The sequence below is a fragment of the Lissotriton helveticus genome, chromosome 7 (genome assembly GCF_964261635.1).
Source record: "Lissotriton helveticus chromosome 7, aLisHel1.1, whole genome shotgun sequence".
NCBI classification, from domain to species: Eukaryota; Metazoa; Chordata; class Amphibia; order Caudata; family Salamandridae; genus Lissotriton; species Lissotriton helveticus.
In genome coordinates, this window is record NC_136068.1 from 1724079724 (window position 1) to 1724101312 (window position 21589).

General features: G+C 43.3%; 1 protein-coding gene across 1 annotated transcript in view; it reads left to right on the forward strand.

Annotated features, from left to right (window-relative positions):
* Positions 1–19278, forward strand: part of LOC144767646 (transmembrane protein 91-like) — a 40004-nt gene extending 20726 nt beyond the window's left edge. The window contains exon 2 of the mRNA XM_078651044.1: positions 18885–19278. Within this exon, the coding sequence (XP_078507170.1) occupies positions 18885–19076 (192 nt within the window). The 3' untranslated portion in view covers positions 19077–19278. The remainder of the gene's footprint in view (positions 1–18884) is intronic.
* Positions 19279–21589: the final 2311 nt, after the last annotated feature.

The window sequence follows — 21589 nt, forward strand, 5'->3', positions numbered from 1 at the left end:
GAGACATTTCCTGAGCATTTTCAGGAGTCCGAAACCCATGCCAGCTACTGCCTGGACTTGTGTTTGCATGGATAAGGCGTCGTCCATTTTTACTCCCACGTTTTTGACAGTATTAACCGCTGCCTGGGGAGGAGACATTTCAGCTGGCCACTATTGTTTCCAGACATCCTGTAGAGGGGTACCAAAGAAGATAATTTCAGACTTTTTGGGGTTGCATTTGAGTTGGTTAAGTCTGACCCAGGAGTCAACTTCTGTCAGACAATTATTAATCTTCTCCCCGTTAAAGTCCTCCCCCTTCCTACTTGTAAACAAGAACTGAGTGTTGTCGGCGTAGGATATAATCATTGCCTCACCAGCTTCATCTAGGGTGGCCAGGGGGGCCATTTACAGATTAAAAAGTACCAGGCTCAGGATGGAGCCCTGCAGAACATTGACTTTCAAGGGAGGAATACTGGCTACCAAAGGGGGGGGACCAGACCTCTTGTTTTCTATCCTTCAAGAAGGAAAACCATTTCAACACCATGCCGCCCAGGCCGCACTCCTGCAGTCTCTGTACTAAAGTTTGGTCTGAACCCCGACTGGCTCGTATGGAGGAGATTATTTACAAAGTTGGAGATCACCAAGTGTACGTATGATTCTATTGTTTTTGCAAAAAACGAAAGTAATAAGATAGGTCTGTAATTGTATAGTATTGTTGGGTCAGCTGAAGGTTTTTTAGGCAAAGGAATGACTTTGGCACTCTTCTAATTTGAGGGAACCTGGCCATTGCAAAGAGACAAGTTTGGAATGCTATTGACTGTAGGATTAAGTATCTCCGCCATTGAGGCCAGAAATTTTGAAGGGCAAGGGTCCGAAGGGGAGCCAGACTTCAGGCCCTTCATTATTATCAAAGAGGTTTCTAGGGAAATTGGGGGGTAAATAGGAGAGGGAGGCACTTCCCGCCTGGATCAGACGGCAGAGTGAGGAGGAGGCCTTAGTTTCTAGCCTACAAGACACTCCAAAGGAAGATTGGATAGTTGTGATTTTTGTATAGAAAAAGTTTGCTAACTGTTTAATCCAATCCAAGGAGAAGGAGGGATGACTGGACACAGCACTAGGTGAAGAGAAACTTTTCACAATACTGAAAATTTCGCTGCTTTTGTTCCCCGAGGACTCAATTTTAAATGCAAAGAATGTTTTCTTTTCCTCCTGAATCCTCTTGTGGTAGGCTCTTAAGGAATTTTTATAACTTTCTTTGTTTTCCTCACTAAAATATTTTCTCCACGCTCTTTTCCAGACGTTTACAGTCCTTTCTACACTGTTTCAAGGTTGCATTGAACCATGGAGCTGAGCATCGTACAGGTTTGGGAGGGCGAGAGATCAAAGGGACGCGAGGCCCACGTACCTTGCTTGACCCAATTTTTTAGGGACTGAGCATCCCTCTCTATGTTTCCACTCAGCCAGAGCGAGTGCCGGGCCTGTTTGTCTTTGAGGGCCTCCAGGGTAATTCAAAGCAAAGGCCTAGATGTGAATGATACCTGCTTCACCTGGGTCTGCCGGTGTTTCAATAAATTTGGTAGCTTAAAGCCGATTAAAAAGTGGTCTGACCAAGGTAAAAACATAGGTGCATCCATTTGAATTGTAATGTTGGAAAAGATTTTATCGAGGATATGACCCTTGTTACGCATGTGGGCAAGAAGTGGGCAAGGACTTATGGGGAAAGATTTAAAGTGTCCATGGATTCCAGTAAAGAAACTGTGTCGGCAATTGCCTGATTGTCCATATGGATGTTGAAATCCCCCAAGACAAGAAAATGTTTGAATCTTGGGGCCAGTGATGCGATAGAGTCATTGAAAGACTTTAAAAATGCCCCTGTATGGCCTGGGGGTTCATAAATTAGAAGTCCAGCTACGCATTGATGGGAGTAGAGTGTACACTGAAAGCTAAGGCACTTTGCCCATTCAATATCCTCCATAAGAATGGAGGTAATGGGGAAGTCCATCTTGCTGACAATTGTGATTCCACCCCCCTTGCCTCCAATACGGTCTTTCCTCAGAATAGAGTTGTCTGGGGAAATGGCTATTGCAACTGTCGAGTTCGAATTTTCAGTGAGCCAGGTTTCGGTCAGAAACAGTAAGTCTGGCTTTTCCTCAAGTATTAAATCATGAATATGTAAATCATGTTTGTTCAAAGAACGGCAGTTTAGCAGGAGGGCACTGATATTATCTTGTCTAACTGTTACCACGTCCGGACTGTGAGGAAGACTGGCTACAACGCTGACCTGAGTAAGCTGGTCCGCTCTAACAGGCAGGCACCCCGGTCATGCTTTAAAAAGTTAGTTAAATAGGCACACACAGTAATTAACACTGAAATCACACTGATAAAAGCAAAGAAATAAAAACTAGGGCTGATGCCCAAAGTGCAAGTGCAGTGTGACCAATATTACTGGCACACACGCTCCTGGGAGAGAGGGAGGTACCCGGACTCAACTGTCCCAGGCTGCGCGTTCGCCGCATCCGGTGATTTAAAGAGGCAGGGCCTAAAAAGACCACAATGCTGACCTAAGGAAGCTGGTCCGCTCTAACAGGCGGGCACCGCGGTCATGCGTAAAAAAGTTAGTTAAAAAGGCACACACAATAATAACAATGAAATCACACTGTTAAAAGCAAAGAAATAAAAACTAGGGCTGATGCCTAAAGTGCAAGTGCAGTGTGACCAAAATTACGGGCACACACGCTCCCGGCAGAGAACGAGGTATCCGGACTCAACTGTCAATGATGTTCTTGTGGGTGACCGGGATAAAAGGATGAACAAACTACTCGCTGGGGTAGTACTTATATCCCTTTGCTGAAACATCTTGTCCTTGTTGATGGGCAGATTTTTTGGACTGTTGAGGCCAGAGTCCCCAGTAAGACCAGTATGAATCAATCTATTATGTGTAATGTCCTCAAAATGGCCCATCTCTTCCCACATAGTCATGTGAAGTAGGCAAAGCTCGGAAAATGGATGATAAATGATTTGACTGAGGGCAGGTTTTAGGTTCCAAATCCCCTTCCCACCCTCCAACTGCACTAGTTTCATGGATGAAGTCAACAAGAGTTCATGTGATGATTATCAATAAACTACACACAAAACACCATTATTTTGTGATGGCCAAAGAGACCCAACTATTTATAAGCCATACAGTGAAGCACACAACCACTAGCCCAAGACATACCTTGTTCAATGACATATACTGCTTTTAAATGAATCACCAACTAAGTCGTCAAACAAACATCGCAGCAAATAGTCAAAGGATTAGTGGCTGGCAAAAGCCATGCCTGGTTTGTGATGCCAACATACAACCAACTGAAACAACAATCCTATTTACAAGAATGTTTCAGGGACCACCACAAGAGGAAACTAAGTCTACTGAGGTTGGGGTGGTTCCCGAGCAAAGACCGTACCCCTGCATGGCTACGGACCTGGTCAACTTTGGATTGTCGCCTCTGTAACAAGGGAGCAGAGTCGTTACTGCATCTAATATGTATTTGCCCGGCCTTACAAAATCCAAGAAATATCCTCCTGAAGCCACTCTTAAGAGAATTACAAGTCAGGACCTGCAGGGCAGCTGTGATAAATGCCTCAGCGGGACCTCAATACAACTTTCCTGTAAAACCGTAAAATTCCCGGTATTTGCTGCTCAAGAGATTGGAAAAAATACGGCAGTAAAAGAGGAACTGGGACTTATGGACTCCCTGTAGCTGGACACAGATCCTCCCTTATTCTCTTTACAGCCACTCTTCTCCCTCTCCCCTTCTTTGTTATTTTTATACATTGCAAGCACTTTATTTGAGATAAGAGGGGACAGTTACATCTAATCAAATATAAGCCCCTATTTGTGCAGCACCCCCTGTTATAACAGTCAGTTGCAGGCCCCTACACCTCAACGAGAGGGCGACTGCCTTACAATAGTCCTACCCCTGTTTCTTTTTACTTTTGAACATTTAAAAACTCTCTCCCCGTTTTTATTTATTATGTATATTTGTGCAAAATCGCTCAGGACATGGGGGCTAGTGTTGTTTTATGTTCTATGCTGATTTAAAGATGCTGTTTTATGTTGTTTTATTCTGATTGAAAGATGCTGATGTATCATATGGTGGTAAGTTCCACCCTTTATGATTTTAACAAATCAAATAAAGTATTCTTCTCTCTCACCTTGTTCAAGGATGGAACTGATATGAATGTAGGCAAAGGACTCCAGGTATGGGGAATGAATAAACCTTTCACAGTGCATCAGCAGCAACCCCCTGCCTTAAGAAATAGTCTACAAAGGCTCCAGCCTAGTGGGGAAATGCCTGGTGGTAGTCACAGCCACTTATGCCACTCAATGCATAATCTGCGTTGGGTGAGAGGTAACAATTGGTATTTAGAATGAGAATCCCCGTATATCGGAACTCTGGTATCGACAAAAAAGCAGGCTGGAGGAGAGAATGTGGGGTAATGGCTAGAGCTGCCAACTTTGTAGCTGTGGAACCGGGGTTGAGTCTTGTGTCGGCTTAACATTCTGTAATTCTGGGCAAATCACTTAGGGCCAGATGTATGACCAATGGCTTTTGAGACTCGTAAATTGTGAAAAATTGTGAGTTGCAATTTGCAAGTTGCAAAAGCCAATGTTCAACAGTGTCACAGACACTGTTAGCGATTCCCATTGCCGTCGCAAAATGCGAGGCTCATGAATATCAATGACCCACTCGCAATTTGCGACCCCCTTGGAAATAGCTCGCCCTCCCAAGGATGGTGGCCTGCTGGGCCCAGCAGACCTCCATGTCTGGGACCGCTTTTCAATAAAGCTGTTTTTTTATTGCAGCCCGTTTTCCTTAAAGGAAAATGGGATGTATTTTTTTTTTAATTAAACCTTTTTGTTTTATTTTGTAAGGGCAGGTAGTCGCCCCGGGACCACTGCCTGCCCTCAAGAAATATTTTTTAGAGTCAGTCACAAAGGGGAAGAGGTCCCTAGGGGAACCATTGCCATTTGGGCCTCCATTACCACCCTCATGAAGACCGCAGTAAATTGCGAGTGTTTTGCTAACATAATTACAGTCGCAAAACATTCATACATGGCTTTTGAGTCGCTATTAGGAAGGGAGCGCCCCTTCCTAATAGCGAGTCCCAAATCGCACTTATTTACGACTCGTAAAAAATAGTGTTAGTACATTAGCCATGTAGGTTTTTGTATGCGCAAACGGGTCGCAAACCTGTTTGCGCATGCAAAAACTGGTCGTACATCTTCCCCTTAATCTCCTCGTGCCTGAAAATGAATGCGTACTTCTGGAATGCAACAGTTGCTCATGTAAAGCGCTCTGATACCTTGGGGTTCAGATCGCACTACATAAAACTCCCAAAGGGAAACAAAAATGCATGGAGTACTGCCAGCGAGCTTGCATGGTTGAAGAGGTCACTGTAGAAAAAATATAGAGCTATACCTATAAATGTGCCAGAGTAGGGCATCACACCTTTCAATACCCTGCATTGGACTTTTGTCCCAAAGCCACTTATGTGTGGTTGCCCAGCACATGATGTGCAGCCCAGAACATGATGGATCAACATTTGTTTTAACTGTTAATCAAATGTTGTCGCAGGGTTTCTGTTCTCACACAGAACTGTGCACAGAGGATTGGAACCTCGGAGAATTAGGGTGACCCAAAACTCACCTAAGTACCCAACAAACCCCTTACCGAGCTAGCTACAGTGTCTCATTGGTCATAACAAACTCCCAATGTTTAGACAAACCAGAACATGAACTTACAGTACCTCAGGATACGTGGAACTCATGAACACTCTTTCGTTATACTATCATTACAAACCAGAACATGGAGTAAAGAAGAACACATGTGCATTTGAAATGTTTATTTACTAATGCCGTCTTCTCAGGCGCAGTATCTTAGATAATACAAGTGAACATATTATCAATAGCAAAGTTACCAGCATAGTTACTAGTACATAAACAGCGAACGGTGACAGCATGATAACATGCTGTAAATGAATAAGAGTTAACAACACTTATATCTCACCCTCCCTAACACACATATTATATTATTAGCTAAGAAGGTCTCTTTGGGTTGTATTAGGGCGGGCCCATACCTTAGTGTCCTAGCATGAAGGAATCACATCAGCATACACCAGCTCTCTCTTCATGTGAACCGCATCAAGTGTGTATTTGTGCCTCAAGCAAAGCAATATAAAACCAGCCTCAAGCCCAAAGTTGGCAGAAGCTGCACTTATGTTATGTCTATGAAGCCGTGAAGATCAGACCTCATAACAAATCTGTATCGTGTTGTTCCTGAAACTTCAGCACTCTCTGTACAGACATTGTTTATTAAGCAAAGCTGATATCAGAGCAATAACATATTATTCTCATGTAAACCACAACGAACTACTAGGGTGAAAGCTAAATCAACAATTAAGTGTCGTGTGCAGAAGTTGCAAAAAGGAAAAATGGCGTTTAAACCTCTAATGAGCCTATGCTAACTTAACACGGTATAAAGATATTCAGTAGCTACATGACACCCCCCCATGATCCGGGAACGGACTAAATAAGATAACAGAAGTGCCATCACATGAGAGCTGAGTGCAACATTATATGAGCATGGTTATCAAACTAAACATTAAAAATACCTCAATATTTGTATTAAAATTTAATGCTAAAAAATAGCCAAAAAAAACAATAGTGGCTCAAGCCAATAGGCAAGGGAATAATAAAAAACTGCGACAGATAAGTCAATAAGTGTCAATGACATGCTAGCACTTCAGCACGTCAATACACGGAAGTGTCTAGGACATAACTGTGTATGCAAAATAAGCAGCAACAGCCTCCAACAGGAAATCACCGTCTTCATCCGAAAACAGTTCAGCCATCCAATTTAAAAGTGGAAAAGAACATACGTGTTCTCCCAGCACCGGATCCTCTATCACCATCAGAGGATAGCTCGGTGGGTTTTCAAGAAAGCTCAGTTCCAAGAAATCCTGTGCTGCTGCCAGTATATTCCAGGGACCAATTAGTCCATGCATAACTGCTAAGGCCATAATCCTTTCGCCAGGACAAACCAACTCGTGAGTAATGATAGGACTCATCAGCTGATTAAAGTCGACGTCAGGAGAAACCGGTCCGCAGAGACACAAATCAATGGCCCAATCGAAATCACAGGCCAGGCAGTGAAATACAGGCTGGACACAGGTGAAGTAGGAGAATCGAAAAGATAATCCATATGCCGTGCTCAATATCGCTAACGGCAGCGTGCCATAATATTCAAGCATGCGATTGCGGAACAGCGTCAGCAGCTGCCGGGCGGTGCCTTGTACAGGAAGGACATCCATATTTAAAGATACAGAAAACCACTAGAGCGCCCGCTGCTAATGCAAGTAAAACTGGGAATCCACCAAACAAAGATGAAAAAATAGAATGAAAGAAAGCAGGGATGACTCCAAAAATTGTTTCAAAGGAAGTCACGAGACCACTTTGTGGAGGATGCGTTAAAGATAGTACGAATCATCTCGCCGAAATGTAAAGGCAAATCAGTATTTAAAAGGGCCTGAACCTCTGTGTGGGGGGCGTTCGCTACGTGAAGAACGAAAGTTTCACGAGCCGAACTCAAGGCCACCTCCTCTGGGACAAAAGAGCCCTTATTCTTGCCATGCCGCTGAATTCTGCTCTCAAGGTTGGTATCTGTGGCCAGATGGAGGACTCCCTATGTTCATGTGTGGGTGGATACAGAACATTCCTACAGCAAATAACACGTTCACTTACTGTTACAATATAAGGTACACCCTTTATTAACCCGCAACACTCTTCATTATTTAAAAGTAAATAACTACCATTACCTAATAAGGTAAATGTGGGGATGATAGCAGGAACCGGTGTGCCTTGCAAAACACAAGCCAAATTCGGTCGGTGTTGGTTGCATGAACCGTGTAATTGTATGTGTCTACACATCAATGAATGATCTGGTGTCTCAGTACACTCCTCCCCATTTAGATAAACTGCTTGACCATCTTTGAAACACCTGTATGTGTATGGAAGGGACCAGACTTCATGAAGAAAACCACTACCCAATGGTTCATAACGACCAATTGGTACATATTTCATACAATTTGAAAATGTATATAAAGCAAAAGGCAGTGTTATTAAACCGTGGATAAGCCACGTTGCAGCAGTGGCCTCTGCCACGGAAAAAGGCAAAGATTCTAACCTCTCAATATGTAACATACTAAAGGTAGCATCACGTATTGAAAGCAAGCGTTGTTTGTCAGTCAAATTAAACGGGGCAAAGAGTGAAGAAACGTTCATGTACGTCCAGGGAACCTTATTATTTTTCAGAGTCTGAAGGGTCCATGCAAATTGCATGATTGACCGTAACTGATTTTGACCATGGTACAATACTGACACTTCATCATGCACAATATCCACAACGGATGACACAATATTATCTAAAGTGTAAATACGGGAGGAAAGCACGTTAATACTATTGTCAACAACTGCAAGCACTTTCTCCAAATTCGCCTGATCAATGGCCCTAATGCGTGTAGCAGCCTCAATCTGTGATGTTTTCCAAATTTCATTGTAAACTGCATATATCCACCTTTTTGACCTGCCACTAGCCGGACCTTTAATGAAATCATTTAAATCCACGTCTGCATTCAGTTTAGAAAGGTGACTTTTAACTGCAGGTAAAGTAGAATGTTTCAGCCAATTTTGACACAATTTGCCTACAGAATAAGTTGTGACAGTGTGGACTAAGTCAAAACGGGGATCAGACCTAACAGTTTTAAAACCGTCAGATAAACCTAAGAATCGATGCTGACAAGAATCAGCACCACGGTGCCAAAGCAACCAACCTTTTGGATCCAAACTGGAAATGTTAAAGGAAGAATTAAGGAGTAGGGCCTGTAATTCTCTAATGGACAACTGAGTAAAATTACTCCAACCATCATATTCCTCCAAATCCGGGACAGTAGGGGTGTTTAATTTTTTAGAAGTAGCCAATCCAAAGCATGTGGTCTGGGAAATAGTTTCATTAAAAAAAAACATATGATTCGGGATGAGACATGCACGGTGCAAAGCCTCTATGCCTTGTACCTGCCAGGCTCTTGAACCCCAGACTGATTTAAGGTCTATTGTTTCCTTCCATACATCGTAGCCTCCAATAACTAATTGATCAAGGAAGGCCTTCGAATACAACAATTTAGTATCGGTAAGTCTAACCTTGGCCATTGGCATTTTTATGAATTTAAAATAAAAGGACTCGGGATTGGACTGGTTAAAGTCAGTGAAATAAGTATACTTTTTCAGAAAAGTTCCTGAACTGCCTAGTGCAGGCGCTGGGCAATGTTCCCACTGTGTAAAATTAACAGTATCGCTTCGTGATGATGTTTTATGTAAGTGGTTGCCATAATGTTGGTCGCAAAATAAATCACCATAATTAGCAGATTCTAAATATAAATCCTCAGCATCAAAGGCAGCATAATATTGCAAATCAGAAAACAAACTTTCAACTGTATTAACATCCCAGTCATCAGAACGAATGTTTTGTTTCACTACATCCCCCATATTTACTCTAAGTACATTAGGAACTTTAACGACTTCCGTTGGGCCATGAATTTGAAATCGAACCGCATCCCACACAATTCCATCAAGGACGGGCCATGCTGTGATGTTAACCAAAGTTAAGTCTCTTTTCAATCTGTGTGTAGAATGAGATGAGGAAAGTGGGGCCAAAGTTCCATTTAGATGTGTAATGCACGTTCTTTCCTCGACATAGTGTCCATTGATGAGTCGAAAAAAATAAAACACAAAACCAATTGACATAAAAAGGTAAACTGTAAAAAGGACCAGCCAAATGTATGTCCAAGGGGGAATCAAAAAAGGTTTTTTAAACAGGCTGGCATAAACTGCAATACGAGAGGGTTTCTTCGAGGCAAGGGAAACAGAGTGAAATGAAAATCTGGATTCCGTGGCTAAACGTGCTTGCAGGTCAGGCATGGACAAATCAGTGGGGTAGGTATAGTCTATCTCATCATTGTTAGTTCCGTGTAAAGTATTTAACAAAGGACTGGAAACAGCAGGTAACTCGATGGCCACTTCAGGCTCAATAATAGAAGCAGTGGGCATAACTGAATTTCTCACAATGGAAGGACATGAAACAGCCGGTGTCATGCTAAGAAGAATCGGCCACTCTGTGTATCTTGACATTGTCAATTGAAATAAACCTGTTTTCCTTACGACCAGGAAGTGGTGGCAAAATGACTGTTCTGGTGCCCTTCACTCCAAGGACTGGAACGGAGCTCGATAGGAAGGACCAAATTCTTTCTAGTTATCGATCTTCTCTCGAACCAGTTCTCCAACTTGGGGTAGCCAGCCGACTACCGGGATCTGCAACGCATCATCCGACGTGGAGGGCAAATGTTCCTTTGCAAGACTGTCTCTGGTCTTTTGTAGATTCTGTAAAACATTGCAATGTTCATCTGCGTCAAAGGAAGTGGCGCGAACCACACAGTCTAGACCGTCAAGGTCAGGGACGTACATCTTGATGCCAAAGAGCATTTCGTATGGGGTCCGCCCACCCAGAGACCTTCTAGGGAGATTATTAAGAGCACGCTGCACGCCATTGAGGTGGGTAAGCCAGTTTCTGCCAGTGCCTATAACTCGAGCTGTCAATGATTGCTTTAAATCACGGTTCATTCGTTCCATCACACTGTTACCCTCAGGTCTGTAGGGAGACGAAAACTTGACTTGGACCCCCAACGAAGTCATGGCATCCTTATACGCCTTAGAGGCGAAAGCCGGACCCTGATCCGAATGGAAGGTACCACAGGCAAAAATCCCTATAAAGACACGCAAATCTCTAATGACAGTCCGTGAATCAGCGCTGCGATGGGGCCATACCCACACAAAGCGTGTGCATGAGTCAACTGCTACTAAGATGTACTTATACGCAGTATCAGATGAAAAAGGACCGCAGTGATCCAAATAAACACAACCCAGTGGTTTATTACAAATGTACAACTGTGTCTGTGGCGGACGCGTAGCAGTTGAAGGTTTAATCTGCTGGCATATGTCACAAAGAAGGACATAATCACGCGTCTGTTTGTACAGTCCCCGCCACCAGAAACGTTGTTGTAATTGAGTTACAGTGGCCGAGACACCCGAATGCGCAGACGCCACACCTTCATGCGCCGCTGTAATCAAGTCAGCCCTGCGATCCGAGTTGGGAATCAGACGTTCTCCAACTCCAGGAATTGTCACAAAAGGAACCTTTTCGGGACTTAAGTGGTATTTGTACTTCGAAGGGAATCCCGAAGGATGTTTACCTCCCTTCTCACAGGCAGCAACCGCTGCCAAGATGTCGCTATCAATCTTAGTTTTGGACCTAGTAACTGCTGCAGCTAAGTATGTAGATACTGCTGATTTCGCCGCTTCATCCGCAAGCGAGTTACCGACAGCGTGAACCCCAAGACGCTGATGGCCAAGAGTATGAATTACATAAACGAGCGGTAACTTATCCTTAAGTTCCGCCACTCGAACCCAGATCAATTTATTTTTTATTGTGCTACCCTTGGAATCACGAAAGTCATTCTGAATCCAAAAGAACAAGTTTTCATTGTAAGACTGGACACAGTAGAAAGAATCACTTACAATAAGAGTAGTAACACTAGGATCTGCGTACTCCAACGCAAGTAAAAGAGCACGAAGCTCAGCCAATTGTGCTGTGCAATCTCCAAGCGGCAACGTGTGCACTTCCCTGGATATGAACTCATCGTTCAACATAGCACCGACCACAATGGCGCAAGCGGAAACGTAGGCATGTTTAGAGCCATGCGCAACCTGCGCCGAACCATCAGTGTAAATGATGCAATGGAAGTCCTCCAAAGGTCGCATAGCTAGAGGAGCAGGGTGAACAAACTCATACTGCAAGTACTCCTGCGACCGCAACGAGGCGTCAAAAATAAACGTGACATCCGTGGACGTCAAGGACGCAGCCCACTGAATCCACCGAGGGTGCAAAGCTTTCGAATTAGGTACACTGGCTTTCGTGACTGCCTCCAAGTGAGGACAGGGTGTTACAACCAACATGCGTTTCCCTTGTGACAGAGCCCGTTCCTTAAGAATAGCCATCTGTACAGCTGTTAAAACCTTTTCCACAGTGGGAAACCGCATCTCAGCCGAAGTGTACAAGTGTGACTTGTAAGCAATAGGTACTGTGTCTCCTTCATTAAAAGTGAGGTACGTGAAACCCACTGTCCCTGGTATTATTCTTATCACCAGGTTGGTATGGTTGTCACGAGTCAGTAAGAACTTAGAAGCGAGCAAATCAGCCTGCAAGGATTGCAAAATGGCTGAATGCTCAGGCAGCCAGCATGATTTAGAAAAATGTGGTTGTATCAAAGCATACAATGGCTTGATACGCTGGGCATATTCCGGAATGTATGTTCTCCCGAAATTTAGGAAACCCAGCAAGGACTGTAATTTTTTCAGTGTAGTAGGAGCGCGCAACTGTGCGCACTTCTCTAAGAAGTGAGGAGCCAAACCTCTACCTTCATTGTTGAGCTCATAGCCCAAAAACAACACTGTGTGTTCAGCAATGTGAGATTTTGCAAAGTTAAATTTGTAACCCATGTCAGCGAAGTTACAAATAACCGAATTTACACGACACAGATGCTCCCAAATATCGTCGTCTGTGAGATATATATCATCCACATACGAACAAGCATCTGGGTCGAGTGCCTCCAGAATAGAGACAATGCGAGCGGTAAATATACCAGGACTATTCTTATAGCCCATTGGGAGACGCCGGAATTGTTTTTGGACCCCAGCGCACGTAAAACTGGTCCATTGGGAGCGAAAGCTGTCCAATCTGTGGGCATAAAAACCGTTGGATATGTCAAGCGTTGTCTTGAAACGCTTTCGCACGAGACTATCCACAAGGGCAGAGCCGTGAGTATTCTGTACTGCACAGTTACGGCAATGCAAGTTTAAATGCCGGTAATCCAAAACCAAACGATATGATCCGTCAGGTTTGTTCACAGTAAAAAGGGGATTATTCATCGGTGACACACACGTTTCAATAACTCCCTGATATTCCAATTGTTCAAGGATTTCTGCGACGGAAGATTTTGCTTCACGCCGAATGGGATATTGAGGTTGAGGGTGCGGCTGAGACCGCAACGGAATTTCGTGGCAAGGCGACAATTTATCCCAACCACATTGGTTACGGTACAGAGCCGGTGCGAGAGCCCGAGCCCACTCTTCTGCAAAATGCTGCGCATGCTCTTTCGAGACAGTGTTCGCGAAACTGGGGAGGACTACCTCCTCCCCTCGCGGCGCCGCGAGCACAAAAGGTGGGGGCCAGTCAGCCTCCGAAAGCAAAATATCATACGTAGAAGACAGATTTTCCCAAAATACCCCTTTAACGGAGCGCTGTATGTCACCTTCAATTAACAGGACAATTTCATAAAGTCTTTCAGGGGAAGCAAGTCTCGTATCTGCTGTTTCTATTACAACGTACACATCAGTCGCTGTCACCCTCAGTAGTGGACGCAGCGCCTCTCTGACTATGGTAATCTCCGCCGCGCTGTCCAGCAAGGTCAGAGCCCACGTCAGATTCCGAAGCCGCGTTCTCACTATCTGTGGCATATCTATGCGCTGTTAAGGCTGCGACTTTCTTTTTCGCAAACTGCGGTCGCTGTGGTGTGGAATCCTCCTGCTTCGCCGCGCCGTCAGTCTGGCGGGGTTGGCCACGTCCCTGCTGGCCACCACGTCCCCGTCCGCCTCCTCCTCCATCGGTCTTCGGGGCCGATGTGTCCTGAAAGGAACGAGGAGAGCGTTGATCAGAACCCTGAAATCGATCAGGTGATTTAATCATCGCGCGATCGCGCAAATCATAAACTTTTTCTGTCGGCGCAGGAGCTTGTTTTGCAGGTAAAGAATCCTGAGTCTGCTTATTTTGCTTCCCCTGTGTCTGTTTTTTAGGCCAATTTTGTTTTTTGGACTTGGGCTGGACATCTGACACAGCAGATTGTCCCTGTGGTTGTTTTTTCTCCTTTACTGAAAAATATTTCAGACCTCTACTTGTGCGGCCAATTGTCTTATAAGCGGCCACAACTATCTTCGCTAACTGTTGGGGTTTATCGGTATCGGGCAGAGCAGCCAAAGCATTCGACACCTGAAAGTTCACTGCATCTCCTTTAATATTGGAGAGTATGAGATCACTTACTATCTCAAACGAACCACACAGGCGCATACCCAATTCAACCGCTGCCTCCGGTCCGTGATCATCCTGAACACGTTTAACGATCTCAGGCAGTGCGGTCATAGACGGGGTGCCGAAGCACCTCGTATAAACGGCCGCAAATGTTTTTCCCCAGCTCTCACAGTCAACTAGCTCAGGAGTTAAATCCTTCGGTAAAGTGATCGTCAACATTCTATGTTTATCAGCAGGAGTAGAATTCGGAAACACTGCCTCCAGTTGGTCAAACTTCTCAGCTAGCCAAAAAGGGAAGTCATCGTTATCTACCGGACGTGCACCAAAAACCGAATTTACCATCACCGGATTAAGACGTAAACCGCCTCGATCCGTTGGAACGGCCGCACCCCCCTGGGGACCACCCGGGAGATGTCGACCTATGTATTGCACTAAAGCCCGAATCACGGAAATTGAGACTACATGTAGCCTTCGAATTTCTGCAAGGGTACAAGCCCCGTGATTCGGGTGCGGGGTAAAACCACCCAACGCAGGCCAGTTTGTACCTGGAATTGAGAGTGGACCTAACCTCGCAGCGGACAAAGAGTGGGGGAGGGCGCCATCAAACCAAACTCGATGCTGCCAATGATCAATAGGTATTTCCAGTGCCCTGTACGGTGTATACTCAGCCGGTACAGGGGAGGCCGTGTAGGAGTGGAACAAACCAGAATTTGCGTCCACAGCCGGAAACGTAACCCAAGAGTAAAACAATTCAAAAGGGAACACCGGATCAGCACACACCACTAAAATCACAGCCATTCCATCCACCGGGACTTGGTACGTCTGTAGATGTGTGCGTACCGCTACGCGACTATGTTGCGCAATTGCCACCGCCGCCATGATAACACTGGAATTACGGAAATACAAAGAATACTTTGTAGCACAACTGGGTAGTAATTCAAAGAAACCGTTTTAGAAAGAATCGAGCTTGAAAAAGACCATAAATAGGTAGGTTTCACCTACACCACGTTTTCCGGAAACGGATGTGAAGGGGTTAAGGTTTGAACGATATACTACTCGAGTGTCATGATATAAGACCACCGAAAACGTTGGGCGCCATGTCGCAGGGTTTCTGTTCTCACACAGAACTGTGCACAAAGGATTGGAACCTCGGAGAATTAGGGTGACCCAAAACTCACCTAAGTACCCAACAAACCCCTTACCGAGCTAGCTACAGTGTCTCATTGGTCATAACAAACTCCCAATGTTTAGACAAACCAGAACATGAACTTACAGTACCTCAGGATACGTGGAACTCATGAACACTCTTTCGTTATACTATCATTACAAACCAGAACATGGAGTAAAGAAGAACACATGTGCATTTGAAATGTTTATTTACTAATGCCGTCTTCTCAGGCGCAGTATCTTAGATAATACAAGTGAACATATTATCAATAGCAAAGTTACCAGCATAGTTACTAGTACATAAACAGCGAACGGTGACAGCATGATAACATGCTGTAAATGAATAAGAGTTAACAACACTTATATCTCACCCTCCCTAACACACATATTATATTATTAGCTAAGAAGGTCTCTTTGGGTTGTATTAGGGCGGGCCCATACCTTAGTGTCCTAGCATGAAGGAATCACATCAGCATACACCAGCTCTCTCTTCATGTGAACCGCATCAAGTGTGTATTTGTGCCTCAAGCAAAGCAATATAAAACCAGCCTCAAGCCCAAAGTTGGCAGAAGCTGCACTTATGTTATGTCTATGAAGCCGTGAAGATCAGACCTCATAACAAATCTGTATCGTGTTGTTCCTGAAACTTCAGCACTCTCTGTACAGACATAGTTTATTAAGCAAAGCTGATATCAGAGCAATAACATATTATTCTCATGTAAACCACAACGAACTACTAGGGTGAAAGCTAAATCAACAATTAAGTGTCGTGTGCAGAAGTTGCAAAAAGGAAAAATGGCGTTTAAACCTCTAATGAGCCTATGCTAACTTAACACGGTATAAAGATATTCAGTAGCTACATGACAATGTCTCTGGAGAGCCCAAAATGTCTTTTGCCATAATCACCCATATTTTTGTGGACTGATGCAGTAGTTTTTGTGACTTGAGTGCACTGGGACTCTGCTCACCAGTCCCCAGGGCATGTCCTCTGGCCCCCTAAAACATCTTCCTGGACCAGGAAGTTAAATGTCACTAGAGGAATGCAGCACATATTGGCCAACACTAAAGTGAAAATGCAAAACATGACTGCAGGCCTACCACTTGTAACCTGGCTGTCAGTGTTTAAACTGTAAATTCGACTTGTCAAAATAACCCCTTTTGACCAAACCCTCGATTTAAATATTATTAAGTCATTCCTAAGTTAGCCGTAGATGCCCATGCGACAGAGTGCATGGCGTTTAAATGTAGGTCATGTAAATGTTTCATGTTAAAAATGCCCTTACAGCGAAAAGGTTTAAAAAACTATTTTCACTGAGGATGTTTAGCTGTTTCATAGGAAAACATTGTGAGGTATTATTGAAATTAAATGATGGATTCTCTACCTCGGATCCAGATAAAAATATAGTTCTTCGACTTTTTAAAATATTTATTACAAATCAATGTCGTTAGTAAAGTCAAATTTCTATATAGAAAATATTTTACAAAAGGTAGTTTTAAGAAGTTACATTTATCCTGTCTGAAAAAGTTAACATCATATTTGCCTGAACTTCCTACTGTCACCAAGGAGATGTGTGCCTTCTTGATTAAATGTGAATTTGCACCCAGACCAGAGACAAAAGACTTGGGGTTAGGTGTCCTGTTTCTCTGACAGGATGACTATCAGGGTAGTGCACAATAACTTAATTACCTTCAGAAGGAACTGTCCTGTGTCACCAGGGACTGCCCATCTATTGTGATTCCAGTCACCCAGACACCAATCCCAATGAAGATTAGCTGCCTCCAGAATTAGATTTGAATGAGCACAAGGGAAGGTTTCCTCATTTATATTGTCACATCTTGATGGTAGTCATAGGAGCACTGCACAGGGAGAGAAGGGTTCTGCCATATTGGTTTTAGGAAGAGAGGGGTATTCTTTGCATTATAGCATTAAGGAACTGCTACAAAAGTGGACAGGGTTAGCCCTGAGATTGTATTACCCCCTGGTAAGGTAGGGGACAGGCATCACCCCCACCCAAAGTCTAGTGTCAAGCAAAACTGTGGTGCATTGTGGCACACTTATTTAGTGCCCTAGGGTGCCACTACTGGACTAGTGGAAGACAGAAGAAGAACTGCACCTGCTTGTGTGACCTGTGAAGTGAACTCCGAGGCTGGACTTGCTTCCACATTTATCCAAAGGTCTATTGACTGACCTCCAGCTACGCTACAGGAACACAAATGCTGCAAGAAGGTCACCTGCCTAAAGGAGTTCAGCTGACCAGTTTCAACTGGAGTTGCACTGGACTCTGCTTGTGGCTTGTGTTGGAGTCCTGAATCCCAAGTTCTATTCCTAAGGTCCTGGAACCCTTGGCTAGAGTTAAAGTGTACTGCCCACGCCCTAACTGCAAAAGCTGGGGATTGTTGCCAAATTTCTCCCTGAGGAACCAATGAAAACTGGGGTCACCGGTTAAGCAGCAGCCGTCAACATAGAACCGCTGGTAGACCTTATTTTACTGGTTTGCCCCGCTTAAGAAAATCAGAGTTCCAGAAAAGTTTCTAATTTCGAACGTTGATGCCTTTGCTGGGACTTTCAATGAGCAGCATCCGAGCACGGACTTTGCTCCCACGCTTTCTCAACTTTAATGCTGACACAAAGGTGCATCATCCTTCAACAACCCGCGGTCACCAAGTAAGGCTTCAGATCTAGATTTCAGCTTTTCCCTTTTTCTCCATAAAAGTTTCTAAGTACAGAGGTACCTCTTTGGCCGGGGCCAAACTAGTCCTTGTATCCTATCCGCATCCATCCGCAAGCCCTACCTTTGACTGGGTGAAGATCGGTCAGCTGCCTGTGGTGGATGCTTTGCGCTTTTTGGGGCTATTTTTATTTACAACTTACAAAATTCACATCTCAGGTTACCCTTCTCAAATTCTTACTGTTTTGGTCTCATTTTGTTCATCAAAAGTCTGTATTTTTATAAACTGGAGTGGGATTTATATTGGGTTGTGTTTCGATTTTTTTACTGTTTTGGTTCTTTAAATGCTTTGCACATTGTGTTCAGCTAAACCTATCTGCTCTGTGCCACAGCTACCAGGGGTTGAGCTTGGATTTAAATTACTAAAACCCACCCTGTACTGAACAAGAATAGTGTCATTATTACTTGTGGTGGACTTTCATCCACCCCAATTTATAATCGACTTTTTCACAGTGATGCACATTTATCTGTAAAATGAAATTGATTCAAAAATAAATGGAATAACATGCAGCCTTATAGGCAATGTCATTATGATACTCATTATTATTAACATCAGTAAATACTATTAACAATTAATATTATTGTTAATATTACTATTATCATATTATTAAATAATGGTATAACACCAATAATAATGATATTAATAGTAATAATAAAAATAATTACATTAGTAATAATACTAATGATTATAACTTACCTTCATTCAGGTCTTCATACCATATTTTGCAGTTTCTAATGGAGGTGATTAACAGCTTCTTCTCTCTCCCTACAGACCCGCAGCTGTAACCTACGTGGGGATGTGGCTGGTGCCCAGGAGAATTCAAAGACCGCCCTGAATCTGAACCTGATCTCTATATGCATCGGAATTCTGACTACCATCGCTTGGGTCATTTACCTGATATACTTCTTGGCGACAAGAACGTCCTCCAGCAGCAGCTACTACATCCCCTATTATTACGGATAGTACTATGATAAATCAGGCTTGGAGTTTAAGTCCAGGCAGAGTGTTCACATCCAAAATTCTGTTTCAAGGAAGACTGAAAGACATGGCTTTTCTTTTTAGAACTGATTATATTTGTTATAGGTAGCATGCCTATTGAATAAAAGGATTTTTTTTCACCAAAAGCTTTTTATGTTGAACTAGCGTTTGTCTGTGGTGAGGATGTTTGAAAGGTATCCTTGAGCAGAACTTGGGGGCATATTAGCAAGAACCTCGTTAAAATGATCGCAGTTTTAGCGGCAGGAAACTGCTGCTAAAACAGCGATAATGGGCTTGCTAATATGCGTTATAGAATTCCAATAGAAGCCCAGGTTAGATGTCTTGCACATCTAACCTGGGCTTCTATTGGAATTCTATAACGCATATTAGCAAGCCCATTATCGCTGTTTTAGCGGCAGTTTCCCGCCGCTAAAACTGTGATAATTTTAACGAGGTTCTCGCTAATATGTCCCTCAATTTGTAAAAAAATAAATAGTGCCTGAAGCTCTGTTGAGATACTGGTGGTCTTAGCAATTAAACCTCAGTGCTCTAAATACCAAGGCTGGTAGTCTTAAAAACACCTCAGGACTCTTTAATCCATTACCACACACTGCTACCCCTTTATTTCACTCCTGCAGAGCTTTGTTTTCTACCTTGGGGAAAGATTTTCATCTTAATTTTCCTCCGTCTTTGTGTGTCTTTCCATTACTTGCTCTCAGAAAATGTCAGTTAGAACAAGTGCCGGTGGCCGACACCGCCAAACATCGTCTCAAATTAAGCACTTACCTTGCCTCAAATAGTTTTCCTTCAGTTCGTAGACCATAGGCCAGAGCAGAGGATCACATGGATGAGACAGACTTGTAGAGGAGAAGTGAGCTTGCAGTTCTGGGCATCGCAAGGCTGGATCCCAAACCCTCCAGTGCTAGAATTCGAGAAAAAAATTTACTCTGGGAAAACACATACACTGGGTCTCAAGGTGTGGCAGACTGGTGGAGTCATGGTAAGAAGGATCTCACAGTCAACCTATACATTTTGACCCAGATCTACAAACAATTTACGTTGGTTTGGCATTACTTTTGTAACACAAACCTGACATAAACTGTAGTGTGTAGTGGTGTTATAAACAATCCAATACAAATTACAATTTGCATTGACTTGTAACTAAAAACAAATTACACAATACTCTGCTGTGAATTACTTTGCATCAAGGGGGCCTTCCATGGCCGGTGAATGGGCATTCCTCTGCAAACACCATGGGGTTTGATACAAAACCCTACCTACAAAGAATTGTAGATGGGGATTTGTACCAAAATCTTGCATCTCCTTGAGGCAGACTCAACGAGGAGTATTGTTTTCAATGTTCCTTGCTTTGCTTTAGCATGTGTGCTGAATTTTGCAGCTCACATTCACAACAGGAACCCCCTAAGGTTTTGTACTGGAATGGACCCCTTCCTGTAAACCTATGTGCTTATTACACAGATATCCTTGCACTGTGGCACAAGAGTGTCGGTTGATGATTGGCAATTATGAGCCCTATATTGTTAAAATATGCTGCAAAGAAATTGGGAATAAGGACAAATGTGACATTAAATCTTTTCTGCTCCACTAATTGGTCTCAAAGAGGCTGTGTTTCTTTAAACATATTATGGGTTAAGGCACCTTCTGCAGAGATCTTTCTGTACTAACATTACTGGTGGTTACTACACTTGCCAGAGAGATCTGTTGGTTTGGTCACAGTTTTGAATCAGAAAGTTGCATAGAAGGTTAATTGTCTTCTGCAAATCACATAGTGTACCATGCAGATCACAGACTTATAATTGATGTAGATAGGTAAGTGGGAAGTTGGTTACGACTTGTCACACAGAGATACTTTTGTTACTTACATTTCATTAGCTGCAATCCTTTCAAAATCACACAGTGTTGTATTAACCGGGGTGGCATGCAAACTACGTTTGGATCTTTATTGTGTTTTTTTCTCTATCTGTTAATATGCTAAGTTGCAAAGAAGTGTTCCTTTGGGAAGTAATACAGTCTTGTTACTACAGACATCCCAACCACCGTACTGTGGCTTGGGTTAAATCCTGACTCTGTGACTCTGTGATTCTCCAGGCCATGCTCTCAACATGACATTTCTACAAGTATGGGCGATATGTGACTCCTACGTCTTATAATCCTAATTTTGTTAAATAACATTTTGTGTACAACGCTTTTGCACATGTATATGAGTTTTGGTGTCTCTATGTGTGACACATCGTACACTGGGATGAGTAAAGCTATAAAAGAATACAAAAATTAAATAGCAGGTGCCTTTTACATCCTTACTTGTCTAATTACTCATACATACAGGTACATTAGGCCTTCTGACAGTGCAACCATGTCTCTTCATATAGGGTGGTTGACCAAAGTAAAAAACCTGCCTCCAAATCGTAGTTTATGTTAAGTACTTGTGAAGTGATAACAAGGTATGTGCCGTATTTGTTTTTTAATTGCACTCCAAA